Source organism: Mustelus asterias, chromosome 19 (genome assembly GCF_964213995.1).
Source record: "Mustelus asterias chromosome 19, sMusAst1.hap1.1, whole genome shotgun sequence".
Taxonomy (NCBI): Eukaryota; Metazoa; Chordata; class Chondrichthyes; order Carcharhiniformes; family Triakidae; genus Mustelus; species Mustelus asterias.
In genome coordinates this window covers 30,061,306-30,083,556 of record NC_135819.1, presented here as the reverse complement: position 1 = coordinate 30,083,556, position 22,251 = coordinate 30,061,306, and the positions used below count along the sequence as shown (strand labels likewise).

The 22,251-nt window shown below is 41.9% G+C and overlaps 1 protein-coding gene across 1 annotated transcript in view; it reads right to left on the bottom strand.

The window, feature by feature from the left end:
* LOC144507847 (ubiquitin-conjugating enzyme E2 N-like) overlaps positions 1 to 22,251 on the bottom strand; it is a 24,527-nt gene continuing 2,276 nt past the window's right edge. Inside the window, exons 2-4 of the mRNA XM_078235242.1 lie at positions 2,547 to 2,793; positions 2,307 to 2,447; positions 1 to 689 (exon numbers count right to left, since the gene is read on the bottom strand). Of these exons, the coding sequence (XP_078091368.1) occupies positions 640 to 689; positions 2,307 to 2,447; positions 2,547 to 2,793 (438 nt within the window). The 3' untranslated portion in view covers positions 1 to 639. The remainder of the gene's footprint in view (positions 690 to 2,306; positions 2,448 to 2,546; positions 2,794 to 22,251) is intronic.

The following is a 22,251-nucleotide window of genomic DNA, read 5'->3' as shown; positions in this document are numbered from 1 at the left end:
TCAAATGGAACAAAAAAAGTTTACTAAAACAAAGTTTTACAGAAATATCTCTTCCCCCACACCAACCCCCCAGACAAGCCATACAAAGTAACAAGTTTTCTCAGAATCTACATTTGAGAGTCACAATATTGATGCATTGCTTTTTCCATTCCTTTACTGACTGGACAAACTAATAATCAGCTAAGCTGCTTAATCTATTGCACCTAAAAAGAAAAGTTACTACTCTTGGTGAAGGGCATGATTTACTGTGTGCAAGTTAGCTGCTTTCAAAATGCTTTTAGCATCACAAAAAACAAAACTTAGAAAATAAAAACTTACACAAAAGGGCAGCTAACTAAGCAGATTTTCATTCACAGTGCGAAGAAAAAAAAACGCCAGTCATTGTAAATACGGCAGAGGTGCATCGCTGCTTTCAAATTAAGTGGGAGCCTGGGAGGGCGAGGGGGGGAATAGAAAAGCAAAGTGGTATAGACTCTGCTCATGCTTTAATGGTGAATTGGAACATGACAAATAGTCTCTAATATGCATTTAAACACCAAGAATTTTATTTGTCTGGGTTTATTCTGCAGTTTTCTAAGACTGTTCTTTGAATGCAAGGAAAGATCTTGGCAGAACAAGGATTGTGATGTGCATTCAACTTCATCTGGAATTGCTGTTCCCACTGGCATATAGCCTAGTCCATGTTCTGGCTGAAAAGATAAAAGACATATTTAAGCAGATAATTCTCATGTGGAAAGTGCATTCAAACATATTTCAATATTATTACATGATTTTCCGGGTTGAGTATCTTTATCCGCAAACATCCAAAACCCACTTTTTTGGAACCTTATTGGCCTTTAGCACAGGAAGTCTCTAATCCTTGCCAACACAAACCTTGCCAACCACATGCAACCTCAAGTGCAGGATGTCTGTGACCTTCAATGACATGACCCTCACCAGACACATCCGACTTTTAGTGCAGGTAGTCTGATCCAAGCCAAGCCAACATGAATCTCACCGACTGCACCCGCCTGTTAGAGCGGGAAGCCTGTGACCCTCCTCAGCCACATCCAATTTTTAGCATCTATTTGTTTGGCTGCAGTTTTCCTTGCGAACCCTCCCCTACAAGCAAGATTGCAGATGGTGCCATGGGTGGAAACCAGTACCCTGTATTTATTATACAGTGGGCACTGTGTTTAGCACTGCTGCCTCACAGTGTCAGGGACCTGGGTTCAATTCCCAGCTTGGGTCACTGTCTGTGTGGAGTTTGCACCTTCTCCCCGCATCTGTGTGGGTTTCCTCCGGGTGCTCCAGTTTCCTCCCACAGTCCAAAAGACGTGCTTAGGTGGATTGGCCATGCTAAATTCTCCCTCAGTGTACCTGAACAGGCGTCAAAGTGTGGTGACTAAGGGGATTTTCACAGTAACTTCATTGCAGTGTTAATGTAAGCCTACTTGTGACGCTAATAAACTTTAAAACTTATCTTACTTTTCTAGCCATTTCATGTAGGTTTTGGCCATTGTAATGCAAGTAGGCCTGGGCTTATATGCAGTTTTTAAAAACAGAATTATCTGAAAACCCAAAGGAATTGACTCCGTTTTGGATAAAAGATACTCAACCTGTAACAGTAACAAAGTTAACAGCAACAGGTTGACCATTTAACCAATTTCAATCACACACAATTTTAGAAGTGTAATAATGAAAACAAGCCCATTCGAAGCACCCCCCCCACCCTCCCACACCTGCAGCCTTTTGCTGACTGGGATATTTATATGTGAAATACCACCAATACCAACTATGTACATGATATTTCCAGAAACAGTGCCTTTCATCCAGTTTATAATTAGCATTGCCACTGCCATGCATCCAAGCACATCAGGAAAATCTCAGTGCTCATTTCTGGCTACAAGGGTTGTTCCTGCTTGCAAATATCACTTCCACAAAACTTACTAACTCTTTGTTGGAGACTGCATTAAATTGCAGACCGAGAAAAGTGCCAGGAAAGCAAAGTGACTTGGGCCAGCTGGGGAAAGAGATGCAGAGCTTCAATCGTTGTGCATATTGGAATCTACAACCATATCATGGGAGGTAGGGGAGGAGACAAAAAGGAAAGAACAAAAGAAAAATGCCACCCCACCAGTCTGTGTAGCATGCCGAAAAAACACAAGGCAAGAGCATCTCAGCCAAGTAATATATCAAAAGATTCATGTAACCAGGGTTACTGAGACCGGTTTAAGAATTAAAGGTATGTCAAGTACGTAGCTGTATCTGTCCCTTCATGATTTTAATTTCCTTTAACTAGCTGAAAATCAAATGATCACATGTACCTGTTTCTATGGCTTGGGCTTCATTGCTCTTCCACTGTTCAGCTACGTCATTTGCTAATGGATCATCTGGATTTGGAGCACTTAACAATGCCTGGATTGATAGCAGTACTGTACGAATCTGCAAAGCTGGGGACCATTTATCTGTGGAATCAAAACATAAACCATCAATACAAGCCGTGACATCAGCATTCTTGCTGGTACACTTAAAATTAAGATGCAGAAATTGGAAGTAGCCATTACCTTTCAGAATATCTAAACAGATTCTGCCCAGTTTGTCTACATTTGGGTGATATATTTTGGTCATAAAGCGAACTTTTGGGGCTGCCATTGGATATTCTTCCGGAAGAAATAGTTCAAGTTTAAAAGTTCCACCCTCAAACGGGGAGTCCTGTGGACCAGCTATAACAACATGAAAGTAGCGTGCATTGAATTCATCAGCTTCTGCCTTTATACCAGGCACTGGCTCTGCATGCAAGCGCTGGGTTTCCTGTAAAACAATGAAGAAAGACAATTGTTAGTAATGCACACTCCCAAATAACATGTGAAATTACATTTCTAAATGGTTATGCACACAAACAAGTGTTATGTCCCCCTTACCACTGACTGCTGAATCAAGGGAGCCAAAAGCATTTGCGGTATTAAATATTCCATATTGAGTTACAGTACCATGTTTACTGCTGTGCTTTCAACTTCACAGCAGATTTATTCAACTGCACTTGTTACATAATGTGACGTCCACTTGCAAACATGAATTCAAGTCATCCAAAATAAACAAAACTTCTCAAGTGTCAGTCAAGGCCCAGTGGAAGGATTCTCACCTCAGCCAGAAAACTGAAGAGTTCAAATCCCACTCCAGAGCTTATCCAGGCTGATATTTCAGTGTAGTACGAGTTGGAGATGCTGTGTTTCGGACACCACGGCACTGTTTTGGACAACAGTAGGGAACCATTCATCCACCAACCAGCATCATCAGATGACCTAATCATTTATCGCTCTGCTGCTTTTGCGTCCCAAACTAGCTGCTAGGTTGCCTACATTACAACAATTTCTAAACTTTAAAGTATTTGATTGGAAAGCACCTTGGTGAAGGGGAGGGGGGGGGGGGGATCTTGAGGTCATGAAATTTCTTATCTTACAACTAAGAAAGACTTAAAACCAGCAGTTACACGGAGCACAAACATGGCTAGGTTTTATTTCAAGCCATGTGCTTATAGAAAATTCAAAGCAGATATGGGACATGATTTTTGCTCTTGTTCTATTCATCAAATCAGTTGGAGTATTTTAACCTCTCAATTAGTCAGAAAGGCCACTATATTGAGCATTATAGCGGTTTTCAAGTCTTTCTGTGCAGAGTCCACTGCAAACATTGCTACACTCAAATGGAGTTTAGTGATAGAAATGTGCTGACAAATCAAATACCAAATAGACAAAAATCAAATAATCCTGTGGATACATCAAGATCTGGAGACATGACTGACTTTTGGCCTCAATTACTTTTTGGGGAGAAAATTCACAGATTCCTCCCCTTTTTGTGAAGTGGTGCTTCCTGATACACCCCTGAATGGCCTGGCTCTAAAGTTATGTCCCCTTGTGCTGGATTTCCCCCACCAGAAGTAGTAGCTGCTTTTTCTCTCTCTGCCTAACAAGCCACTTAATCAGATCTGTCCTTAATCCTGTATATTCAATCAATAAGGCTAGTCTATGCAACCCTTTGACTAGCTTATTGATTGAATATAGCCTTATAATTTAAAGCCTTCAGCCAAAATATCATTCTGATCAATTCTCAATGCCAGTGTGCCCTTCCCAGAGCTCAGAACTGAATGCAGTACTGCAGATGGGGCTTAACCAATGTTATGTAACTGTGAGTATTCATACTCAAATCATTTAAGATCATTTTATTTGATATGATGTCCCCGTTCATCCAAAGATTTCACTGAACAGGAGTTCAGACTACACAAACTAAAGAACAAAAATTACAAAGCACATTCTATGCAAATTCAAATAGCTTTATTCTCTACACAGCTCACTGGGGGGCTCTTGTGGCCAAAACTTGCATGACAATGTGATCAGAAAGCTCTTCATAGAACATAGGCCCTGAACCTTTGTAGTTAGTGTGAAGTAACATCGATTCTCAGTACATGCAGCTTTTTCGTAGGTATCCAAAAACCCGTTTTACTTGATGCACTTAAAAATCACTCCAGAGGACAAGGGCAATTCAACTGACATGAAAACATTTCATGAAGTGAGGATAATGAAAGGTTAAAGTATCACTGGAATTTGTCAATTTATCAGTGAGACTTTTTTAAAAACTGACTGACATTCAATTTATTAATTATGGTTTTTTGGATCTTCACTTTTTCTTTGGGTGGGGAGGGGGAAAGGAAGTTGGGAACCAGGAGTATTAGATTACAGAAATAAACCGCAAAGAAATATAAAACTGTTTGCCATGAGTGTCTACAAGTATATAAAATAGCTATAGTAAACAAGACAAGACAGAGGAATTAATCATGGGAAGAGGCAAAAAGAATTTAAAACAATCACGGTTACTAGAGAAAACATACCAGCCAAACTAAATGAATTAAGGCTAACAATCCCCAGGATTAATGGCCTGCATTCTAATAAATTGGTTAAGATCTTCCAAAATTTTCCAGATTCTGGCAAGGTCCCAGAGGATTGGAAAACTGCAGGTGTAACACCTTTATTCAAAAAACAAGGGAAACAGAAAGCAAGGAACTTATTGGCCAGTTAGCTTAACATCTGACACTGGAATTCATTAGTAAGGGGATAGCAGGGCATTTTAAAAAAAACATACTACCATTAAAATAATTGCTGTTTTATGAAAAGGAAGAGAGTGTTTGATAAATTTATTACAATTCTTTGAGGATCTAACGAGTGGATGTGAGAAATTAGCAGAGGCAGCGTATTTGGATTCCTAAAAGATATTCGATTAAAGTGTCACATAAGAAGTTACAGTACTGCACAAAAGAACTCATGGAGTTGGTGTGGGATAGAGTTGTTATATTTGGATATAAATAATTGCACTGATGGTACTTTATTTTTTTTTTAAATGTCCATCTACTTCAGGAGCTGCATCCATCCAGACAAGTGGAGAGTATTCCATCACAATCCTAACTTGTGCCTTGTAGATGATGCACAGGCTTTGGGAGTCAGAAGGTAAGCTATTCGCTGCAGATTTCCCAGCTCTCTTATGGCTAGTCCTGTTCAGCTTCTGTTCAATGGTAACCTCCCCTCCCCCAGAAAGAGCAATTCAGTGATGGTAATACCATTGAATATCAAAGACAGAAAGTTAGATTCTCTCTTATTGGAGATGGTCATTCCCTGCCAATGTGCAGATGTTACTTGACAATTTTTAGCCCAAGAATGAATATTGTCCAGGTCTTGCTGCATATGGACATGCAAGTGCTTCAGTATCTGAGCTGTTGCGAATGGTGCTGAGTAAACATCCCCACCTCTGATCTTATGATGGCTAATGATGATGCAATTGAAGATGGTTGTGCCTGTGACACTACACTGAGGAACTCCTGCAAAGATCCCATGGCTCAGATGATTGGTCTCCAACAACAGCAGGAGACCAATCAGCATCAGACTGGGATTGGTGCTGGAATGCCTTATCGTCGGACACAGTGAAATGTGTATTCTATTTCAACCTTCTCAGCAAGCCAGTCTAAAAGGCAGTTTGTCCTAAAAATGCTTCTTCTGTGCTGGGTATCACTCAAAGCATTAGAGTTTTTCCCCCTAAGCCCCATTAACTTCAATTTTATTAAGGTCCCTTGATGCCACACTTGGTCAAATTGTGTCAAGGACAGTTACTCTCACCAAGTTCACCTCTTTTGGCCATGTTTGGACCAAGGTTGTAATGTGATTAGGACCCTGATCGAGAATACTGATAAGGTTGCAGTTCGTCGGCACAGATCTGTCCTGCTTTTTGTGGACAGGGCATGCCTGGACAATTTTCCACATTGTTGGGTAGATGTCAGCATTATAATTGCAGCAGAATAGTTTGATTAGGGGTGCAGCTAGTTCTAGACCATAAACCTTCAATATTATTGGTGGAATATTGTCAGAACATATAGCTTTTACAATAATCAGTGCCTTTAGCAGTTTCTTGATATCATGTGGAATGAATCAAATTGGCTGAAGACTGACATCTGTGGAGACCTCAAGAGAAAGCAAAGAGGGATCATCCAATCAGTACTTTTGGCTGAAGATGGTTGCAAGTCCTTCGGCCTTATCTTTTGCACTGATGTGCTGGATTCCCCCATCACTGAGAATTAGAATATTTATGGACCCTCCTCCTCCAACAAGTTGTTTAATTGTCCATCACCATTCACAACTGGATGCAGTGCTTAGATTGAATCCTTGGGGTTACTTAGCATGCAACTAATCCTCTGTGTTTAGCTTTATCAGACTGACAGCTCATTTTTAGGTATGCCTGGCCCTCTCCTGCCTCCCTGCACTTTTCATTGAACTAGGGTTGATTGCCCAGCTAGGTGGTAGTGGTAAAGGGGGGGATATGTCAGGCCATGAGGTTACAAATTGTGATGAAATACAATTCTGCTGCTGATGATGGTCCACAGCGCCTCATGGATGCCCAATTTTGAGTTGCCAGATCGGTTTGAAACCTATCCACTTGAGCAGTGGTAGTGCCATACATTGAGGGTCTCTTCAATAAAGGGATAGGTTTCTTTGCCCTTGTTTGACTTGACACCATGAGACTTCATGGGGTCCTGAGTGAGGCAAAGATCAGCCATGATTGTATTGAATACTTGAACGTGCCTGAAGGGATCTGTGGCTTATTCCCATTTCTTATGTTTTTATAGCCAACTAACACACCATCAGGTAATGTTTGTTCACGAGAAATGTCATGTTGGGCTGACTGCTGTATTAACTGTAGCGAGTGCACAGTGCAGAAAAAATTGCTCAGTTTCAGCTCTCACTGCCTCCATTGAAGTTACTGTGGGAAGATTGGCATTTCAAGTATTTTGTATTCATATGCCTCACAGCATTTCTTGGACTTTGACGCAACTTTATCAGTAATAGGAGTGTATGTATACTGTGTGTATGTAAATGGCAAGATGGCAGGGAGAAAGGTAGACATTTCTCCAAAGAAAAACATAGCCAGATTTCAGTCAGTACATCAATACATCTGTATTATCATTTACAGCTCACAGGTAGTGGTGGCTAATGAGAAGAGATGTCTTGGGGAGAAAACTTTATTTTACATAATTATACAGATCTCTTGCTTCATATTTGATGTATACTAATAGATCACCTGTGGCAATTTGAAATAACACGATGATTTACATGTTCCTCTTCTTAATAAACCACCATAATGTATGTTCTAAAATAACTCCATGTCTGTTCAAGGTGATAAAAGATTACAATCCCGTTTGAGGCAAGCTTGAGCAAGCGTCATGTCCAGAAAATCTACTTGTACATTCCAAATTATTACAATTTTGTTTTGAAAAAGTAGGACACCTGCATTAGGCATCATGTGACAGCAAGTACAGAAGACAATTTCCATCTAAAATAAAAAAACTCCCTAAATTTCTCAAAGTAAACGCTGCTCCCCAAACTCCCTGAAGTGGCTGAAGCAAATTCTTCTGCAATTTCATGCTGTAGTGCTGTCATGACAAAACCATGAATGTCTTAAAAAGATACTGCATTGCAGAATTAAAGGTTTATGATTTCAGATAAGTTGGCAACTGCTGTCTGTGGATGAATGACTGCCAACAGCACTTCAACACTAATTAATTGTGGGCAGCTGAAATATAAAGTACTATCTAAAGGCAAATACCCATCTCCAGCCAAGTGACCCTCATGGCTACTACTAGATATCCACTGAATTTCATCAATCTAATCTCTACTTCACAATGATTATACACTGCCTAACTGAATTGAGATATTGCTATTTTACTAGCATATTTATATGAATCATAGGACTATACAGATCAGAAGTTCTCCAGCTGAAAGGATGGGTACCCAACCTGTGCCTTCATTTTCATTGATGAAACTCTAAAGCCATTTGGTAGGTGATTTTGGAACAGAAGAAATTGAAGAACAGGAAACTGCCAGAAGGATCAACAACACATCTGTTTACTGTAACATGATCTGCTCATTTATATTTGTTTTCCTGGTTCATGGGGATGCACGTGTCGTTGGCTAGTTTGTGGCCTATTCCAACTTGCCCTCGAAAGGTTTGCGAGCTGCCTTCTTGAACTGCTGCAGCCCTCATGATGTCAGCTTGCTGCAGGGTGGGGATCCAGAATTTGATCCAGTGACAGTGAAGGAATGGTGGTATGGTTCCAATGCAGAATAGTGGGTGGCTTGAGGAACTCACAGGTGATTGTGTTCCCATGTGTCCTTCTCCTAGGTGGTAGAGTTTGAAGGTTGCAAGCTGTTCATGAAGGAGGCTTTGCAAGTTGCTGCATGGCATGCTAAGGAATAGACTAGTAAACCCACTTGACCAGGGCAAAGTAATTTGCCAGCACAAATTCATAGTATAATGTTTCCCATAGTACATTGCACATTGACATGTGAAAGCCAAAGAGGAGGCATATAAATTGGCCAGAAAAGGCAGCAAACCTGAGGACTGGGAGAAATTTAAAATCTAGCAGGAGGAGGACAAAGGGTTTAATTCAGGAGAAAATAGAATACAAGAGTAGGCTTGCAGAAAACATAAAAACTGACTGCAAAAGCTTCTATAGATATGTGAAGGGAAAAAGACTGGTGAAGACAAATGTAGGTCCCTTCCAGTTAGAACCAGGTGAATTCATAACGGCCAAAGAGATGGCAGACCAGCTGAACAAATACTTTGGATCTGTCTTCACTGAGGACACAGATAACCTTTCACAAATACTTGGGGACAGAGGGTCTAGCATGGAGGAGGAATAAAAGAAATCCTTATTAGTCAGGAAATTGCTGGGATTAAAACCAGATAAGTTCGCAGGGCCTGATGTTTTGCATCCCAGAGTACTCAAGGAAATGGCCCTAGAAATAGTGGATGCATTGGTGATCATTTTCCAGCATTCTATAGACTCTGGAAGAGTCTACCCTCTGGATTGGAGGGTAGCTAATGTAGCCCCATTTTTTTTTAAAAAGGGAGAGAAAACGGGGAATTATAGACCGGTTAGCCTGACATTGGTAGTGGGCAAAATGCTGGAGTCAATTATTAAGGATGCAATAACTGAGCATTTGGAAAGCAGTGACAGGATTGGTCCAAGTCAGCATGGATACTTTAAAGGGAAATCGTGCTTGATAAATCTTCTGGAAGTTTTTTGAGAATGTGACCAATAGAGTGGACAAGGGACCAGTGGATGTTGTGTATCTGGACTTTCAAAAGGCTTTTGACAAGGTCCCACACAAGAGATTAGTGAGCAAAATTAAAGCTAATCGTATTGGGGGTAATGTATTGATGTGGATAGAGAACTGGTTGGCAGACAGTGGGAATAAACGGGTCCTTTTCAGAGTGGCAGGCAGTGACTAGTGGGGTACTCAGAGCTATTCACAATATAGATTAATGATTTGGACAAAGGAATTTAATGCAATATCTCCAAATTTGCAGACGACACTAAGCTGGGTGGCAGTGTTTGCTGTGAGGAGGATGCCAAGAGACTGCAGGGTGACTTAGACATGGTGGCCAAAGTGGGCAAATACTTAGCAAATGCAATATAATGTGGATAAATGTACGGTTATCCATTTTGGTGGCAAAAACAAGGAGAAAGATGATTTTCCGAATGGTGGCAGTTTAGGAAAACGGGAAGTGTAGCATGACCTGGGCGTCATAATGGAACAGCCACTGAAGGGGAGGATCGCTAATGGCATGGTGGCCTTCATAGCAAGAAGATTTGAGTATAGGAGTAAAGTTGTCTTGCTGCATCAATACTTGGTGAGGCCACACCTTGAGTATTGTGTGCAGTTTTGGTCTCCTAGTCTGAGGAAGGACATTGATGCTATTGAGGGGGGTCCAGCGAACGTTCACTAGACTGATTCCTGGAATGACAGGACTGACATATAAAGAGATACTGGATCAACAGTTTGTACTCACTGGAATTTAGAAGAATGAGAGGGAATCTCAGAAACATATACGGTCTGATGGGACGGGACAGGCTAGATGAGGGAAGAATGCTCCCAATGTTAGGAAGTCCAAAACTAGGGGTCACAGTCTAAGGATAAAGGGCAAGCCATTCAGGACAGAGATGAGGAACTTCTTCACTCAGAGTTATGATCCTGTGGAATTTTCTACCACAGAAAGCTGTGGGCCAGTTCGTTAGATATGTTCAAGAGGGAGCTGGATGTGGCCCTTGGGGCTAAAGGCATCAAGGGGTATGGAGAGAAAGCAAGAGTGGGATACTGAAAGTGCATGATTAACCATGGTCATATTGAATGGTGGTGCAGACTCGAAGGGCCAAATGGCCTCCTCCTGCACCTATTTTTGGTTTCTATGAAAATGTCTGTTTCTGCCTGATGAGAAATCATTTGCTATAAGCCACGTATTTAACAATGACTCACTATCACAGCACAGTAATTTCTCATGGTGGCCAAAGCAATCAGTGTTTTGAACTTAGTCAGACTTGACAAAAAAAAACGATGTTGCACTCAATAGCTCAGCAAGTAAACACACACTTGGGGTGGAACTGTCAAGAAATCACCAATTCAGTTCCTTATCTGTGGTGGCATGTACACTATCCTGGATATCAAAACAAGGTTGATTTCTGATTCAGAGCAGAATGACTGCCCCAACACTCAGTTCCTTGGGTTTCCACACCAAGAATCTCACGTGGTACTTTGCCAGTATTGATCCATTCAAATAAATTTAATCAGCCTCAATATGTTATCTGGGTAAACTGGTTGAAGGAAATGGAAGGAGAGTGGGGAAGAAAGGGCTAAAAAGCAAATGGGAAGAATCTTTTTACTTGCTCAATCCAACACCACTGGGATCAGCAAAATAGATCACAATGCCATTTCCAAAGATGTGCATTCCAATGTTTCCCCGACGAAGGTGTGTTATTTATTTTCCACTGAATACATTTCCATGATCAATAGCCTCATAGGAAACTGAGTAACTACTGAATCATAAACCTGGTAGTGTACAAGTCAAATGCAGTTTAAAAAATTTTTTTTAACCTCTTTGCTTTTTAGTGAAAGCAGCAAACTAATAATGACCTTGCACATATGTAAACTATAATTTTTTTTGTTCAGCATGGAAACTTGTCCATGCTGCCCATTTAAAAAAAAAACCCCTAAGCTAGTCTAGTCGCAATTATCCGCATTTGGCCCATATCCTCTATTCCCATCTTACCCATGTAACTGTCTAACCACTTTTTAAAAGACAAAATTGGACCCGCTTCTACTACCACCTCTGGCAGCTTGTTCCAGACACTCACCACCCTCTGAAAAAAATTGCCCCTCTGGACACTTCTGTATCTCTCCCCTTAAACCTATACCCTCCAGTTTTAGACTCCCCTACCTTTGGGAAAAGATATTGACTATCTAGCTGATCTATGCCTCTCATTATTTTATAGACCTCTAATAAGATCGCCCCTCAGCCTCCAAGCTCCAGAGAAAAAAGTCCCAATCTATCCAGCCTCTCCTTATAACTCAAACCATCAAGTCCCAGTAGTATCCTAGTAAATCTTTTCTACACTCATTCTAGTTTAATAATATCCTTTCTATAATAGGGTGACCAGAACTGTACACAGTATTCCAAGTGTGGCCGTACCAATGTCTTGTACAACTTCAACAAGACGTCCCAAATGCTGTATTCAATGTTCTGAGCAATGAAACCAAACATGCTGAATGCCTTCTTCACCACTCTGTCCACCTGTGACTCCACTTTCAAGGAGCTATGAACCTGTACCCTTAGATCTCTTTGTTCTGGAACTTTCCCCAATGCCCTACCACTAACTGAGTATCTGAGCCCTGGTTCAATCTACCAAAATGCATCATCTCGCATTTATCTAAATTAAACTCCATCTGCCATTCATCAGCCCACTGGTCCAATTGATCAAGATCCCGTTGCAATCCGAGATAACCTTCTTCACTGTCCACTATGCCACCAATCTTGGTGTCACTTGCAAACTTACTAACCATGCTTCCTATATTCTCATCCAAATCATTAATATAAATGACAAACAACAGTGGACCCAGCACCGATCCGAGACACACCACTGGTCACAGACCTCCAGTTCGAAAAACAACCCTCTACAACCACCCTCTGGCTTCTGTCATCAAGCCAATTTTGTATCCATTTAGCTACCTCACCCTGGATCCCATGAAATTTAATCTTATGGAACAACCTACCATGTGGTACCTAAAGGTCTTGCTAAAGTCCATGGATGCAGGCAACATCAACTGCACTGCATGATTTGTAAAGGATTTGGGAACAATTCAGCAGGCTTGCATGAATTGAGGAGTTTAAGCAAGAAGACATACAAATGAACAAAATCCAAACAGATCTAGAGCAGACTTCATTTCATCACTGTCAAACAAACTGCATAGTTAACAGATTTTTAAAAGTTGCAGACCATCAGCAGCACTCACTACTCAGAATGAGCACATCACCATGACAAATATTGCATTCTCAAGTCTGCCAAAACCTGAATGCAGTTAAATGCTATAATAGCCTACAGTAACAGAATACCAATAAATCTGGCAACAATTGGTTGGGGGAGGGAATTGTGATGAGGTGACTGAGAGCGAGGAGGTTAGCCCGCAAATAGAGAAGGATTGTACACAGTGTAAGAGGGAGAACAGACAGGTGATGGAGAAGGGGAGAGCTCAGACCAAAGGTTTGAGATGTGTCTATTTTAACGCCAGGAGTGTAGCGAATAAAGTGGATGAGCTTAGAGTGTGGATCGATGCTTGGAAGTGTGATGTGGTGGCCATTACGGAGACTTGAGGACAGGGACAGGACTGGATACTTCAGGTGCCGGGTTTCAGATGTTTCAGAAAGGACGGGGGGGGGGGGGGGGGGAGTGGCACTGCTGATCAGGGATAGTGTCACAGCTGGAGAGAAGGTGGAAGCCGTGGAGGGATTGTCTACGGAGTCTCTGTGGGTGGAAGTTCGGAGCGGGAAGGGGTCGATAACTTTGCTGGGTGTTTTCTACAGGCCGCCCAATAGTAACAGGAATGTTGAGGAGCAGATAGGGAAACAGATCCTGGAGAGATGTAGGAATAACAGGGTTGTCATGATGGGAGACTTTAATTTCCCAAACATCGACTGGAATATCCCTAGGGTAAGGGGTTTGGATGGGGAGGAGTTTGTTGGGTGTGTTCAGGATGGTTTCCTGGATAAGCCTACAAGAGGACAGGCTGTACTCGATCTGGTACTGGCTAATGAGCCTGGACAGGTGTCGGATCTCTCAGTGGGGGAGCATCTTGGGGATAGTGATCATAACTCTATCTCCTTTACGCTAGCATCGGAAAGAGATAGGATCAGGCAAGCTAGGAAAGTGTTTATCTGGAGTAAGGGGAAATATGAAGCCATCAGGCAGGAGATTAGAGGCGTAAATTGGAAGGAGGCATTCTCGAGGAAAAGTACTGAAGGTGCCAGATTTTCAAGGAATGTTTGTCTGGAGTTCTGCATGACAACATTCCGATGAGACAAGGAGGTGTTGGTAGGTTACGGGAACCGTGGTGCACGAAAGCTGCGCTGAACCTAGTGAAAAAGAAAAGGAAAGCATACAAAAGGTTCAGAGAGCTAGGTGATGATAGGGATCTAGGTGAGTATACGGCTTGTAGGAAGGGACTTAAGAAAGAAATTAGGAGAGCCAGAAGGGGTCACGAGAAGGCCTTGGCAGGTAAGATTGAGAACCCCAAGGCGTTCTATAAATATGTGAAGAGTAAAAGGATGAGATGTGAAGGAATAGGACCTATAAAAGGTGAAGGTGAGAAAGTCTGTACAGAACCGGAAGAAATAGCAGAGGTGCTTAATGAATATTTTACCTCGGTATTCACGGTGGAAAAAGACCTGGGTGGTTGTACTACAGGATCGAGGCGGACTGAAAAGATTGAGTATGTGGACATTAAGAGAATGTGTTGGAAATTTTGAATAGCATCAAGATAGATAAGTCGCCGGGACCGGATGGGATGTACCCCAGGTAACTGTGGGAGGTGAGGGAAGAGATTGAAGAGCCTCTGGCAATGATCTTTGCGTCGTCGATGGAGACGGGAGAGGTTCCGGAGGATTGCGGATGTGGTTCCTATATTCAAGAAAGGGAACAGGCATAGGCCAGGAAATTACCGACCGGTGAGTCTAACATCAGTGGTTGGTAAGTTGATGGAGAAGATCCTGAGGGACAGGATTTATGAACATTTAGAGAAGTTTAGTATGCTCAAAAGTAGTCAGCACGGCTTTGTCAAAGGCAAATCGTGCCTTACGAGCCTGCTGGAGTTCTTTGAAAATGTGACTAAACACATTGATGAAGGAAAAGAGGTAGATGCGGTTTAGATGGACTTCAGCAAGGCGTTCGATAAGGTCCCCCTTGCAAGACTTCTCGAGAAAGTGAGAGGGCATGGGATCCAAGGGGCTGTTGCCTTGTGGATTGAGAACTGACTTGCCTGCAGAAGGCAGAGAGTGGTTGTCGACGGGTCTTTTTCTGAATGGAGGTCGGTCACCAGTGGAGTGCCCCAGAGATCTGTTCTGGGACCCTTGCTGTTTGTCATTTTCATAAATGATCTGGATGAGGAAGTGGAGGGATGGGTTGGTAAGTTTGCCGACGACACGAAGGTTGGTGGTGTTGTGGATAGGTTGGAGGGATGTCAGAAGCTGCAGCGTGACATAGATAGGATGCAAGACTGGGCGGTGAAGTGGCAGATGGACTTCAACCCGGATAAATGTGTAGTGGTCCATTTTGGCAGGTCAAATGGGATGAAGGAGTATAATATCAAGGGCAAGACTCTTAGCAGTGTAGAGGATCAGAAGGACCTTGGGGTCCGGGTCCATAGGACTCTAAAATTGGCCTCACTGGTAGAGGAGGTGGTTAAGAAGGCGTATGGTGTGCTGGCCTTCATCAATCGAGGGATTGAGTTTAGGAGTCGGGAGATAATGATGCAGCTTTATAAGACCCTCGTCAGACCCCACTTGGAGTACTGTGCTCAGTTCTGGTCGCCTCATTACAGGAGGGATGTGGAAATGATTGAAAGGGTGCAGAGAAGAGTTACAAGGATGTTGCCTGGATTGGTTGGCATGCCTTATGAGGATAGGCTGAGGGAGCTCGGTCTTTTCTCCTTGGAGAGACAAAGGATGAGAGGTGACCTGATAGAGGTGTACAAGATGTTGAGAGATATAGATCGGGTGGATTCTCGGAGGCTTTTTCCCAGGGCTGAAATGGCTGCTATGAGAGGACACAGGTTTAATGTGCTGGGGAGTAGGTACAGAGGAGATGTCAGGGGTAAGTGTTTCACTCAGAGGGTGGTGGGTGAGTGGAATCGGCTGCCGTCAGTGGTGGTGGAGGCAAACTCGATGGGTCTTTTAAGAGACTTCTGGATGAGTACATGGGACCTAATAGGATTGAGGGTTATAGGTAAGCCTATATATAAGCCTAGGTAGGTAGGGACATGACCGGCGCAACTTGTGGGCCGAAGGGCCTGTTTGTTCTGTATTTTTTCTATGTTCTAATTAATTGTGGCCAGTAAAGCAATACAAGAGGTGTCTGTAAATAAGGTTTGAGACTATTGTTCATTTACTGGGCTGAGGCGTCTTTAGTTTGCACAATAAGGTATGTAGCATTAGTTTAAACTATTATATGGAGAAAATAACCTAGTGTACTGCAGGATTTTTTGCACTTGCAGTAATGGTTAGAATTTACAAAATACTGACTGATTGCACAGTACCAGTTAGGTTTGAGATTGAGTTGATTAACAAAAGCTGCTTTCTGTTTCACATCTGAATGAACAAGTTATCTTTGAATCTCACTCTCAGCTGTGCAACATAAAGCACTGTAAGTTATATTACAAACTTGCAGAAATACAGAACTTTACAGTTAAGGAGCAGCAATATCTGGAAAATATTTGAATACAAGGCTGAGAATTTTAAATTCGACTGGTTCCAACCCTAATTGTAAGGATGTGAGTGAGATGCACTAGGTGCAGGTGGAGTAGCATTTTAAAGTTTAAAGAATGACAGATGACGGGAGGCCAACCAGATTGAGTCATGAGGGACAAACGCATGGATGAAGCTTACCACAAGAGATTGGAGGCAATGGGCAGAGATGGTCAGCGTTACAGTGGCACAAGTGAAATATATGGAATCAGAAGTTCAGGGCTAAGGCTGCAGTCAGCTTGATCCCAAAACAGTGGCCAAGGAGTGTGCTGGAGGCGAAGGAATGGAACTTGTGTGGAGGATGAAGACAGTGACTTTGTTCTTGGGGGAAATTATGATTCACCCAGGACTAATGTTAGATAAGCAAGCTGGCAACTCCAATCTCGAGAGGTGATGGAGAGGTAGGATGCCATCACCCTGCATGTGACACCAGTCATCACTGTTGAGTGATATCAATGAAGGATAACTTACAGATCAGGAAGAGGAGGGGACCAACAATCGGGAGTGCAGGGGCAATGATACGGGGGCAGGGAAAGAAGCAGGGAAATGTCCTGTCTATAATTAAATGGATAAGGGCAGTCCCACAGAGCTGGACAACAGATGAAAGTTAACAACACAGGAAAAGGTAATTTGGGCCAACCAGCCCATGCTTGTATCTATACTCCATATGCGCCTCCTCGCACCCTCCATTTATCCCAGTCAACAAAACCTATTCTTTTTCTCTCTGCATGTTTATCTAGCTCCCTCTTAAATGTATCCATGCTCTTAGCTCAGCTAATCATGAATGAATGCCACATCCTAAACACTCTCCTGAATTCCCTTTGAATTCACTGGTGACCATTCCACATTTATAGCCCTTAGCTTTGGTTCTTCCCCCATCCCAAGTGGAAGCAAAGATATTGAAGGTGTGAAATTCCAAAATACCACTGTTCATTTTGGCAAAGTGTACATAAAATCATCATGAAAATGCATCAAGAAATAATAAACAAAATAAAAACAAGCTTGGTCACTCTAGTCCAGTGGTTCCCAACCCTTTCAGTAACATCGCACACCTCAATAAGACAAGCAATTCCATGGCTCATCCACTTAAAGACTAATCAATCAAGGAACAGGTTCAAAAAGCAATTAAAGAGGTCAATGGAATCTCAGCCTCTCTCTCCAGTAGGGGCCGTGTTACATAACACTAGAAGTTCAGTTCCAGTTGTATGAAACTCTAGTTAGATTTCATGTGCCAGGTTCTGGGCAGCGCACCTTGGGCTCTGGGGTGCAGTGCATTTCAAAGCCAGAGTTCAGGCATTGTGATGTCACCCCCATCCCTGAGCCACTAATGACTGGGAGTTCCACCAGTCAGGGAAATGGGCAGGTCATAATTACTCCATCTGGACCCGGTGTAGACTCCCCTGTCCCAGAACTCCCTCTCCAGTGGAACTGTGCCAGTCTCAAAACGTGGAACTTTTGTAATTTTGTACAAAATTTTACGACACATTTAGACACTTCTCGTGACAGACCAGTGTGCTGCAGTACACAGGTTGCGAACCATTGCTTTAGTCTATATAATTAGGAGCTATATTACCAGCACACAGCGGGGGGCGGCGGCGGAGAAAATCGAGTCAGACGTTACTTGAGAAAGCATATACTAGCACTGGAGGGGGTGCAGAGGAGATTTACTAGGTTGATTCCGGAGTCAAGAGGGTTGGCTTATGAGAGAACGAGCAGATTGGGGCTATACTCATTGGAATTCAGAAGAATGAGGGGAGATCTTATAGAAACATAAGATTATGAAGAGAATAAATAAGATAGAAACAGGGAAGTTGTTTCCACTGGCAGGTGAAACTAAAACTAGGGGGCAGAGCCTCAAAATAAGGGGAAGCAGATTTAGGACTGAGTTGAGGAGGAACTTCTTCACACAAAGGGCTGTGAATCTATGGAATTCCCTGCCCAGTGAAGCAGTTGAGGCTACCTCATTGAATGTTTTTAAGGCAAGGATAGATAAATTTTTGAACAGTAAAGGAATTAAGGATTATGGTGAGCAGGCGGGTAAGTGGAGCCGAGTCCACAAAAAGATCAGCCATGATCTTATTGAATGGCAGAGAAGCTCGAGGGGCCAGATGGCCTACTCCTGCTCCTAGTTCTGATGTTCTTACTAATTTTGTGCCTGAGGCCAAGCATTCTGAATTAAAAACTAAAAGTTCGTAAGTCGCGTTTTGGATTCAAAATGCCAACTCTGTTTCTCTCTCCACAGATGCTGTCAGACCTGCCGAGTTTTCCAGCATTTGGCTTTTATCTTAATGCACTCTGAATTCTAGTTTGCACTGTGGGGAACAACAATATTTCTGCGTTGTAATATTAAGGAAAGAAAGTTACAGATACCGGAAGTAGTAGTAATTGTCATCCTAGAATGAATGGGTCGTCTTGGGAGGACAGGATAAGCAGACGGCCAATACTCATTGGAGTTTAGAAGAATAAAAGATGCTTATGGGAGACAGACAGTTGAGACCACAATTAGATCAGCCATATTATCAGATACCAGAGCAGACTCGATAGGCCTATTTCATATGATCTTACCTATCCCCTTAGTAGTCTTTTTTACTCTGCATCTCCTCCGCCTGGGACAGCCTCATGCTTTGCCTTAATCAGCATTCTGGCTCAGCTGCTTACTCACTGTCTCCATACCCGCGCTGGAATTGATCAATTACTTTGTACTGGGAGAGGGCAGCAGCAGTGGCTGCTGAACAACCACCACCAATTCTCCCTTCTTACACCTTTTATGTGGCTGTACATTGGAATAGATTATCTAGCAATTCTTCTTCCTTTGTATGTCTGGAGAGTATTTCAAGCTCAGAATCCTGCTCAACAGCTATGAGCTTGAGTGTTGAGATGGGACACATTCCCTGGAGATGTGGCAGCCTGAGTCAGTTTCCACAAACTCTCCCATACTACATAACAGATGCACTACCATAATTTAAAGGCAAAATACTGCAGATGCTGGAATCTGAAACAAAACCAGTAATTGCTGGAGAAACTCAGCAGGTTGACAGCATCTGTGGAGAGAGAATAGAACCAACATTTTGGGTCTGGACTCCAGCATTTTCTGTTTCTGACGCGCTACAGATAACTATTAATTAGTTATCTGTAGTTTATTTCTGAACCAGATTTATTAAATAGGTGGTTTTAGCTTGGTGTTAAATAGTTATTGTGGTTAATTGTTTGGTAATTAATTTAAAATGCAATTTTAAATGCAGTTAGAATTTAATCACTAACTCATTTTCCTTTGACTAATGATTACATGTACTAATATTAAATCTTCAAGTCAAACTTGACATTAATCACAAAAGAAAACACATGCAAAAAATACTATAGATTGCTCCTGTGTTGCTTAGGTCACTTTGAATACATCCTATGGTGCAATTATTTACATTTGTTTTGTTGGTCCTTGCGAGTTAGTACCTTCTTCCTGCCAGGCTCACGCTGAATTCTCAACAAAACCAAATTTCTATCACCATTCACCAGCTCTATGCATGCAACTCTCATTAAATGATTAATACTTGGAATGTGCACCAGAGAAGACAATACTTACTAGACTACAACCAAGCTTAATAACTTTGACATCACTGGCAAATTGATGCAGACATCTCAAAACCAGCAAGTCCTCAGGGATGGATCATATATACCCCAAAGGCATGAGAGAAGTAGCAAAATCTACAAAGTACCATCATTATGCTAGTCAATGAATACAGGAGGAGTCTCAAGGGATTGGAAATAGGTCAACACAGCAACTTATTTTCAACCAGATGACAAAACAATCCCAAGAAATATTATAACTATTAATAGTTGCATCAGTTGCCAAATTAACAGAGGGCAGACAATATTGTTACCGAAGAGGGAAATGCTGACTTCCTGAAAAGCAAAAAACCCTGGGAGAAGAGAAAGAATTGGATGAAAAAAAACAGTTTTAGAAGTGATGCAAGGCAATGCACTGAAGAGTGTGCTTTGGGTAAGCCTACTAGTTCTGAGAATGATGTTGGGTTGGAATGGTGCAAATCAGCACCTGATTCATAAATATAATGCATGTCAACAGAAATTTTTAAAAAGTCACGCCCAATAAAAGCTGAGGAGCAATAGCAAAACACTGGACAACATTTATATGTGGCTAGAAGTCTAGCAGAAGAACGTTGATAAAGAACAATGATATAAAGATAATTCAAGGCCTTACTTGCAAGAAGGGAGGTGTGAAGGAAGAAAATACTTGGAATTTAGTGAAAGTTCTACATGTGAAATGTTTACTTGTCTATTATCCCCTCATTTATTGACCAACGTGCTGAGACTAAATGACCTAGACCTTTGTGGTCCAGAGTAGATAAGAGAGGTCATGGATACACAAAAATAATGTTAACATTTATATGGACCCTTGGTTAGACCACACTTGGGGTATTGTGCACCATTCATTACAAAAGAGATATAGAGACACTGGAAAGGGTGCAATTAGATCTAACGGATACAATTGCAAACCACAGGTCAGTCTGGAGATTTTTCTCAAAGGCTGAGAGATGATCTAGAGGTCAGAAAAAAATTTTGTAGGATAGATGGGCAGAAAGTATTTCCACTTGTAGCAAAATCCAAATATAACAAAGTAAATCCAATAAAGTCAGGAAAAACATCTTCAGACAGACTGCAATTAGAATGTGACTTGCTACCACATGGTGCAAGTGAAACAAATAGCATAAATACCTTTATGGAGAACCTAGGTAGGTGCATGAAAGAAATGGATTGATATGCAGATAGGATATGAGGTATTGAGAGGAAGCACATATGAACACACACACACCTGGTGCAGAAGGGGGCAGGAAAGGATAAGGACTTCCTAGTTAGGCCTGCTCCTGACTTTGGCCAAAGCGGCCATCAACAGGTCCAGGTAGCAGGCAGTCAAGGAGGTCATTCTGACCCCTCTGGCTGCTCCTCTACTGCAGGTATGTTTGCGGATGGGTGGACCTAAAAAGGAAACATGTGGTGTCCTACAATACACTTCAAACCTTCCATGATTAGCAGGTGCCAATCACCACTGGAAACAACATGTTGGTTTGATTGGATAAGTTTCCTGTTTTGAATGTTGTTACAGTGCCCCAGCAGGACTATCATTCTTATTTCTTTTTTAAGCAAAAAAAAGAGTATAAACACCTAGACGAACCAGCTGGGCTGAAGGTATTTCTGTGCTATAAATTCAATGATTGTGGGTGGTGTATCTAACCTGTCTCCTGTCATATCTGGTATTTTTTCATGCAGTTGCTGTGGTGGAAAACTGTCATGTCCAATTGTACCTAAAACTGAAACTCTAACCCAGGTATATAACTGCAGAAATCCCTTGGGCAAGAGAGGAACTAGAAATTGTCAATGTCTTAAATTACACAAAACTAGGTTTTCCAAGCTGTCAAACACCCAAATATCCCTCTTTTTTTTGTCTAGCAAAACTGGACACACTACGAAAGATGCAATTTGACCCCATGACTCCTTGTAGAATTTATGCAGCTCATGGAAGAATGCCATTTGATGCCAGTTACCCACCTTGCGTCTCAGGTCCCTTACACCACAAAAGTCTAGCACTCTAATTTCAAGGTTATACAGCCATCTTCTGGACTCTCCCACCACAGAAAAGGTTTCTCTCTATTTCGCCTAGCCAACATCATTCTTTATTACTTCACCAAAATTCACCATTCGTGGAATGATATATGCCACACTTTTTGCAACTGATTGCAATACTAAACATTTCATCTGCCAATGTTCAGAACACTTTTTATGTATTTTGTCTTACTTATTCTGTAAACATTGGGCTGCCTCTCAATTCCAGTATCCATCCAGATTCTGAACCTAAACTACTGATGCAAT